Source organism: Dryas octopetala, chromosome 1 (assembly GCF_963921425.1).
Source record: "Dryas octopetala chromosome 1, drDryOcto1.1, whole genome shotgun sequence".
Taxonomy (NCBI): domain Eukaryota; kingdom Viridiplantae; phylum Streptophyta; class Magnoliopsida; order Rosales; family Rosaceae; genus Dryas; species Dryas octopetala.
In genome coordinates this window covers 24,186,678-24,195,859 of record NC_141366.1, presented here as the reverse complement: position 1 = coordinate 24,195,859, position 9,182 = coordinate 24,186,678, and the positions used below count along the sequence as shown (strand labels likewise).

General features: G+C 33.7%; 1 protein-coding gene across 2 annotated transcripts; it reads right to left on the bottom strand.

Annotated features, from left to right (window-relative positions):
- Positions 1–458: 458 nt before the first annotated feature.
- Positions 459–2,911, bottom strand: LOC147299320 (putative E3 ubiquitin-protein ligase RHC1A). 2 transcript variants are annotated; one of them, XM_086230056.1, is made up of 2 exons: positions 2,765–2,911; positions 459–1,841 (listed from the first exon to the last, which is right to left on the bottom strand). In XM_086230056.1, the coding sequence occupies exons 1-2, from the start codon at positions 2,795–2,797 to the stop codon at positions 810–812; spliced, it is 1,065 nt and encodes a 354-aa protein (XP_086086182.1). In that variant the 5' UTR covers positions 2,798–2,911; the 3' UTR covers positions 459–809. The 2 variants fall into 2 exon arrangements, with proteins under 2 accessions (XP_086086182.1, XP_086086183.1); XM_086230057.1 differs by having other exon boundaries at positions 459–1,835; positions 2,765–2,886.
- Positions 2,912–9,182: the final 6,271 nt, after the last annotated feature.

The following is a 9,182-nucleotide window of genomic DNA, read 5'->3' as shown; positions in this document are numbered from 1 at the left end:
TAAAACAATTGTGAAAAAAAAATTACTATGAAGTAAATCCCTCACTTATTTATTTTGAACCTAAAAACAACTTATTTAGTAATTGCGACTCTAATTTTGAAAAAGCAGCTTTTAATTTTTTTTATCAATCATCTTTTATTTTGGTCATACCTCAATTCCAAACTCGGCCTCATTTTAAAATAACCAAGGGAACACAAGCCTGTGCATAGGCACAGACTCAAGTACTCAATTTATTGATGGCATGACAAGTGTATGACTACAAGATGTGCTTAGGTTTTGCCTTTTGGGCTGGGTTATTCGGAAAAGATTACACGATTTATATAATAGGCTTGCATGGGGAACAACACATCCATTTTGACATGAGAAAAGGACAAGTGTGAATAATATTCATGCATTGGTAGTTTGGTACTTCATCATGGTGGTAATTTATACAAGTGGATTTGAGGATGCAGAAAGAATGGAACGGAACAACCAGTATAAATTCATAAAGAACATCAAGAGGCTACAACAATGCGAAAACTATAAATAATTAAAGATAAGGACAGTGCCCAAGGCTGACTTACAATTACAAAAAGATCAAAACCACACCATTTTTAACATAAGAAGAAGCTAAATAGCACTCTCATTTTATAAGACTTTTCAATCACAGATTAGCATTAAAGTCCAGCTTAACTCCACCTAGCAGTAGCATTTTACAATTTACAAACAGTGAGTCAAGCTTTTATGAAAGTCCAGATACCTTTACTTACCAACTTCCTTTTATTTGGTATGCCAATTGCCAAGCTCACTCTACTAGGAGATATGAAATCTTAGTAACCATGAGGCCAATTGGAGGAACTCATGCCATTATTATGTTCACGAGTGGCTGATGAGCTGCTTCCTCCAGTTTCATGATAACGACGGGTGTTCGAATTTGATGAGCGGAAAGGCCACAAAAATGAAAATGGATTCCTCCTTCCCTGGTTCTGTCCACCATTCTCCCTAACATCAGAGCTACCGCCATAGCTGCTGCCACTACTGCTGTTCCCTCCACCTGTACTACTACCACCACGAACACTACCAGTTCCTTGAGGGGGCAGTTCAAGGCGGCAGACAGGGCATGAATTATGCTGAACCAACCAAGGAACTATACAATCAGAGTGATAAATATGGTTACATGGCATCTGTCGTACTTCAGACCCCAACTCAAATACTTCTTTACAGACAGGACAATGTGTGTCTGTGCAGAGATGTCCTTGTGTGATCTTAATAGTTGGCATTGCATCAATTGACGAACGAGATGCAGGAGCTGGACCCCGGTGATCATTTGTGCTAAGTTGTTCAATCAGTTCCTCCAGTCCTAGGCCCATAAAGTAGTCGCTGCCAAAATCAATCCGCCTTCCTGGATTGCCATTAGAGAAGGCTGGCCCAGGCATTTGACCATGGAATATGAGAAAAGGACCAGAACTGAACACACCCCAATTCTCTTCAGGAACTGAACCTGATCTCCCTCTAACATCAAAGTTAAGGTTTCTTCCAGCCATTCTCTGCCTCCTTAAGGCATCAATAAGTCCAAATCTTGGGTCAGGACCACTTCGCCCCATCAAAGTATACATAGTGTCAAAAATATCAGGTATTTGATTAGAACTATATTCTGACTCTGAAGCAAAGACAGGTTGCCGTTCCAAAACAGGTATCTCGCCAAGCTCTTCTACGAAGCCTCCATGGCAGTATGGACAAATGACATTTTCACCTCCCTGCTCGAATGGCTGGCTGCACTGGTAGCACCAGTGTGTGTCTCCACTGCTAGACATTATATTCTTTTCTACAGAACTCTTTAAACACGACCTTTGATTCTGTGCCTAATTCAGTAACAATCAATCAACTAAACAAAGCAAATGACATAAGATGAAAGCAATCGGAACCACACAGAAACTAATATACTACCAATACAAAAGCATTGCTCCAATTTGAGAAATCTAAATCCAATCAAATTCAAATACCCTATTGAAATTAAATAAAAAAGAAAAAGAGGAAAACTCTATTATAAAAATTCAATGCATATTAATCTTTAGAATCTCAAATTGAAAAATAAATATTCTGTACATACATCATCCAAATCTGAACCTGAAATCTAAAAGCATATAAACAATGAAATAAGAGATAAGGGTCATACCACAATCACAAAACTGTATGGAAATTTCACCTCTAGTCAAGTTTGACAGACATAAAGGAAGAAACAATAAAGTACAACTTGATATCAAACCAGTGTAGACTTGTAAGAAAATTTGACAGGAATGGCAGATAATATACTACATAAACATCGAACCTCAGTAATCCAGACCAACACACATAATTTATAGGAAAATTTCCCCAAATAAATATATACAAAAATTAAAGTAAACATAGGTGTTTAATTTTCCCAAAAAAAAAAAAAAACGCTTAATAGAGGAAAAAACAAAGATCCTAGGGAAAAAAGATCACAATTAACTCTGACCAAAAAAAAAAAAAGAACAATAACCCAAAAAATACTTTATGAAAAATTAAAGTAAAAATACGCAAATTGAAAAAAATACGACTACTTCTAATTCTTTAAATATCTACAAATAGTGAACAACAGCAAAATTTTAATTATACTAAGAAAAAAATCCAACTGACAAACGCAATCCATAGAAAGTGTAAAAGGAATTGAAATTAAAGAATCAATATGAAAAGAAAATGAATCAGATGCAATAGTACTAGAAATCAAACTGCAGAAGAGAATAAAAAGTGAGCGTATACGTACAGAGGGGAAAGAGGAAGTGAACACAACTATCATTAATTCATGAAGAAATAAGAGAGGCAGAGGTACAGACCGACTGACGAAGACTTTAATTTTTTATTTTTTTTGGGGCACAAAATGACCAAGACTTTTTTGAGGTCGCCTCGTCCTATTAAAAATAGCCAAGACTTACACTTACCTACTCCTAAATCCTAATTATAAGACTTAAAAAAAGAGATAGTGAAAAATTAGACGAAATTACAAAAATTGTCCGCTTATTATTAGCTAAGTCTTGTTTTAGTCTACGAATTTTTTTAAGTTATATATTGGTCCACAAATTATCTGATGTGTTTCATTTTGATCCAAAATAGACAATTTTATCCCTCAAAGTTAATTCATTGATACAAAATTGAGGGGCAAAATTGTTCGATTTGAACTAAAATGGAACACTTCAGACAATTCGTGGACTAAAATGACACTTAAAAAAATTTGTAAACCAAACAAGACTTAATGAATAATAAGTGGCCATTTCTGTAATTACCTCTAAAAATTATCATAAATTTTTAGGGTTATTTATAGCGTTAATCTATGAATTATACCTTGATTCTCACTTTGCTTCTTCAATTCGTTTTTAAATTTTAGAGTTTTCAAACTTTTTCATGTTTCCCATTAAGATCATTTTCGTTACTAAAATACTTATATGTCAATTATAGGTCCCACCTTTTTATATTTACATGGATAAAAAAATTATCAAATTTTTAAAATATAATTTTTTACGTATAAATCCAAAGATATTTTATTAATTACTAATATTTTGTTTCATTTTGATCTTGACCAAACGATAAATGCTAATTATGGAGATTTCCATCCAGGTCTTTAATTTGACACCCATTAAGCTCTTAGCTCTCTTTCTAGTCACCATAGATGAATTTCACCAAGCTCTCTTATTGATCAGCTGTTGAACCACAAATTTGAAGGCTAGCTATTGAAACTTGTCCAACTTCAATTTCTCAAGAAACCCACGTTAGACCCCAACTAATTTTTCTAATAGCTAGCTGAACTTATTATTTATATTTATGCACTTGTTCCACTCACCCACGTCATTCATGCAGTAGTACTTCAGGTCATGAAAGTGGTTTTTCTTAGTGAGTATGTTTCTATGATCATGCTCCTTGGTCTAAGTACAATTAATTATTCTTGGTGCTTAATCCTCCAAATGGGTTTGATCTTTTAATTGTATCTAGACTTTATTGCTTTCATTTTGACTGATTTTGGTTCTCTTTCCCATGTGGGCTTCCCCTTGGACCCATTATGATTTATTTTTTTTTTTTTTTTTCGGATTTTTGTTGTTGAGCCCTCTAATAACACATGTTTATATATAATTAGCTTAATTATTTGTTTGTACGTGTTTATTATAAGATGAACCCAAATGAAATTAACAATGATGATTCAAGTTTTGAAAGTGATTCATCGACTGATTTAAAGGATTCACTTGGAGAGTTGCTCGTGATTACAAATCTACATAAATATTACTCATGTTTAAGTAAAGAGCCGTGTACGACTTCACAACTATCATATCGTCAATATGTGATAGAGTTGTTGAATGGACATTCTGATAGGTTATTTGATTTAGTAAGAATAAACAAAGATACATTTGTCAACTTGTGCTCGACATTAAGGGGGTCAGATCTTTTACAAGATGATAGATCAGTGTGTCGAGAAGGCGCGCATTGTGTATGTTTTTGTGTACTATTTGTCATACAGTTCGCAATAGGCTTGTTGTTGAGACATTTCAACATTCTAAAGAGTCTGTATAAAGACAATTTAAGAGAGTTCTTAAAGAAATATGTCAACTTAGCGCTCATACAATTCAACCTGGAAATATGGATGAGATTCTTCTTGAGATCATGAGAAATCCCAAGTATTATCCATGGTTTGAGGTATTAAATTCTATTAGTATTAAGTATATAATCCCAATTTTATAGTTGTTCTAAATCTAATACAGTTTGGTACTAACATTTGATTATTTGAATTGTCACTTGATAGAATTGTATTGGGGAAATTGATGGAACACATATCAGTGCATGGGCACTTGCATCGAAGCAAGTCCCATATCAAGGTAGAAAAGTGCTGGTGACACAAAATATTATGTATGCATGTTCATCTGACATGTTGTTCATGTTTGTTTACACGGGATGGGAAGGAACAATTAATGACTCAATAGTGTTGCTGGATGCAATAAATAGAGAAAACATGCAATCGGTTTCCATTGCCTAAGGAAGGTATAAATTCATTCAAATACATTTAAATTCTTTTAACATAATATATAAAATATACCTCTTAATAGTAAAATAATTAATTGCATTGTTCTTTAATAGGTAAATATTATGTTGTTGATTATGAATATGCAAATATGTCTGGATTTCTCACACCATATTGTGCCAGCATTATCACTTGCATGATTATAGAAGAAGAAACAAACAACCAAGAGACCCAATGAAATTATTCAACTATAAGTACTCATTACTACATAACGTTATTGAACGGCGTTTCGGAATGATAAGGCTTGTTTTCCTATTCTAAAGTTAATGTCCAATTATCCACTTAGGAAACAATGACTCATTCCTATTGCATGTTGCACATTGCACAACTTCATTAGACTGCAATCAAGAAGTGATAGAATATTTCATCAATACTAAGCAAAAGACCTTGATGTGGTAGATGAAGAAAGCTTAGGGGCGAGTAAAGAAGGGGCAAACATGGACTTGAATGAGGAAAATCAAATGAGTGATATTAAGAGATCACATAGCTGGGGCAATGTGGCTAGACTATGTTAATAACCAGTCTTAGAATTTGTGTTAATTTGAACTTTTTGTTATCTTGGATGTTTGAATGATTCTTCAATTTGTGTTAATGTGAAGTAAACTTTGTATTATTTTGAATGATTCTTAAATTTGTGCTATGAAATTTTGTTATCGGTCTTAGGTTACGAATCTTGTATCTCTCTAGTCCTGGATCTCAGGTCTTGGGTCTGGGATCCCAGGCTTAGGTTCTCTGATCTCAGGTCTCGAGAGTTGGGTATTGAGTCTTGGGTTAAAACTCTAAATCTAAATCCTTATATAAACAACATATTGAAAAAAAAAATTATTTTAAAAAATATCAACCAAACAAGTTTTCAAAAATTTGAAAATTTAAAAACAGTTTTTAAGTTCCATACCAAACAAGTTTTTAAATTTTAAAGACTGTATTTAAAATCTCACATTTTAAAAATGAATCCATGTTTTTGAATTATTTTTTTAATTGAATACCAAACAGGGCCTTGATTTTACATTTTACAAACTAAAATCATATGGATTTTAGAATTCTAACTAAACTTCAATAATATTGTAATAATTTAACGTTATATAATATTGGCCATTAGTTTTTATTTTTTTCATGCATACCAGGCATCAAGCGCTCAACAACCATTGCTGAGCCATTTTTGCTTCTTCCTTGAGTCCTCGATACTGGTTTGTCGGCTTTATGTTATGTTTTACTTCTGATGAACTTGCCCTTATTGGTTCTCCTAATCCGAAGTTGACACTAAGTTCTTGAGTCACTTTTGGATCACCTTGTGGAAGCTGTTTGGCACTACATTAAATTGTAGTAGCACAAATCATTAGCAAATTGATGGATAGATAGAGGTACTAACAAGACCATGGGTAACATGATTCGTAGTACTTGTGGAGACAAGTCGAAACAGTAGGACTATGCCCTTCCTCAAGTGGTGTTTATGTTCAATAGTGGCGTTTATAGTGCGACCAGAAATGTCCATTCTCTTTGGTCTATTTCTCGATTCTTAAGCATGTAGTGGATCTTGTCAAACTTCCCAAAGATACAAAATGTAGGTCTTTGTGCCTAAAGCTTAATTAACAAAAGGGGTACAAGTTGTGAGGGCTGACATATATGAGTTTCATATTAATGATGAGCTGTTATATCCTAAAGATAACTCGAGGTTGATTTCGTTACAAGTAGAGGGGACTGATGCAAGACAACTCTTAGGTTCAAAATATTATTCTCTGGCTTTATTAATTTTTAAGATATTTCTATTTTAGTTTTCCTTTTTAAGTTGGTATTAATTATATATATTTTTCCTTTTCAATTAAGATTAGACTTGCTTTTATTTGTTAATTAGGATTCACTTTTTTATGTTTCTTAGTAGGACTAAGTTTAAAATCCTATATAAAGTCAATTGAGCTCAATTTATATATGTATTATATCCTTAAATTCATACATTTTTGTCAATGTCTTTTAGCATTTTCAGTTTTTTAATTCTTATTTTTTTTATTTAGTTAATTAGTGGGTTTTATTAGTTTTTTTCATATTTCTTAGATTTTATTAGGTTGCATTTATTTTTATTTATGCTAGATTTAAAATTAGAATTTTTATTAATTAATTTTATTTGTTTTGTTGGTTGGTGTGAAGAAAGCCCAAAGAAAATAAGCCCAGCCCAGAAATGAAGAAGAAAGAAGAAATGAAGCCCAGCTGCAGCCCACTTGCGAATAGCCCAAGCCCAGCCCAACTCACTAGAAGCCGAAGGGTCGCAGGACCAGCAGAAGCTTCCCTCTCAGCCTTCCTTCTCCAGCTGTGTGACAGCTGCCTCCCCTTCTCTTTCTCTTCTGCATGACACGCGTCCCCAAGCCAGCCCACTCTCCCAGCCGAGCCAGCAAGCAAGCCGTTCCCTCTTCTCTCTCTTTTTCTCTCTGAAGCCGCCTGCAGCTCGCCACATCAGCAAAGCTTCCGCCCAAATCAAAATTGTTTCGATTAATCTTCTCCTCAGCTTATCAGAAGGCGACACGTGGTGCACCACATAGCAGCTGCCTCTCCTTCCTTCCGCATGCGGCATGCCCAGCTGTCTCTCTCTCTCCTTCTTTTCTTGCTGACGCGCGTCGCCAACGGCTCTTTCCTTTCCGCTCTCACTACTCTTTGATTAATCATCCTCTCCTCCACTCACATGTTGACACGTGTCATATCCAACCTTGCTCCAGCCTCTCCATTCCGTGTCTATCATTTTGTCACCCTCTCTTTTAGTGACACATGTTCTTTCTCTTCTGATATTTTCTACCTTAAGTCTTGCCTATATAAGAAGGGTTTCAGCCCCTTTCTCATATCTTTTTTTTCCCTATATTTAATTTTCTGTTTCTTTCTAGTATATTTATAGGATTTCTCTTTCAAGCTTTTTGGCTATGATGTATGAGAGAGAATATAAATATTATTTATTTTGTTGCACTTTTATTTAATGAAATGAAATTTTAATTCATGTCTCTCTTCTCTTAATCTTTTATTTACTTTATGTCTTTTATTTTATGTAGTTTTTTACTTTATAGTTAGTAGTATTATTTATTTTCTTATTCTTTAAATTACATGCTTGTTTATTTCTTTATTTATTTTTATTTAAGTTTTAAGCTCATGGGTGATCACTAAACCCCCTTATCAAGGTAAGGGGGAAGCATCACCATGAATATTATCAAGCGAGGCTTTTATGTTAATTCTTCCCTTATTTAGATCCTACAAGCTCTAGATCTTGATATTAAAATGAGAAAAAGACCATCTTTCACCCATAATGTCATATATTATAGATAGTTAGATCCTCTTTTTACATTTTAGCTTTATGGTTAATCTTTTAAACACAAACCTTTTTGAACTCTAGTTGTTCTTTAGTTTTTTGTTCACTTGAGTTGCTTAAAATTTGTATTTTCTAAGAAAAATCAAGGTCTACTATATAAATCATCAATTTTTGTGCTCAAATCATATTTATTTTTGTAAGAGGGCATCAAGTGACTCTTGGGTGCCCTCCTTTTTGGGAAATTACTAAAAATCTCATTTGATATGTTCATAGTGGTGTGTCATTCTAACCTTGGTTCTTATACCATTGTTTAACTTCTAAAACCAAAAAGTTGTTATTTTCCTCTCTAGATTTAATTTTTAAATTTTTACCCCTTTATTTACTTTATTCTTCTTTCATCTACTTATTTGCTTTATACTTTAATTGCATTTTCTTTTAAGTTGCCTTACAAACCAACAAAATTTCTAAACTAGGTTAGTTTTGAATTAACTTAAGTTTAAGCTTAGTGTATCGTTTTGCATCATTCCTTGAGGTTCAACCTCGTTAGTATATTACATGGCTCGTATATTTGCGAGTAAATAAAATTTTATAACAAAGTCCTAGTATGCTTTGTATTTTCATTCATTCTTCAACTTTATCAAATACTTTGAGAAATATTTCTCACTCTGGTGGATTCCAAGATCATTTTTTTTTTCAAGTTCTTAATGCTGGTTTAGAAAATTTTATTGTTTTCTCTACGTCAAAATGGATGGAGGCGACCAATGGCTCAAATGGCTGCCCAACACTGTGGGCTCGTCGACTTCCTAAGGTGGCTGACATGGCATTTTATGTTGGAAC

Excerpts from the sequence above, each read along its gene's own strand:
- LOC147299320 (XM_086230056.1), bottom strand. The coding sequence starts at position 2,797 with ATGATAGTTGTGTTCACTTCCTCTTTCCCCTCT. Across the intron at positions 1,842-2,764 it reads TCACTTCCTCTTTCCCCTCT|GCACAGAATCAAAGGTCGTG; the intron begins GTACGTATACGC and ends TTACTGAATTAG.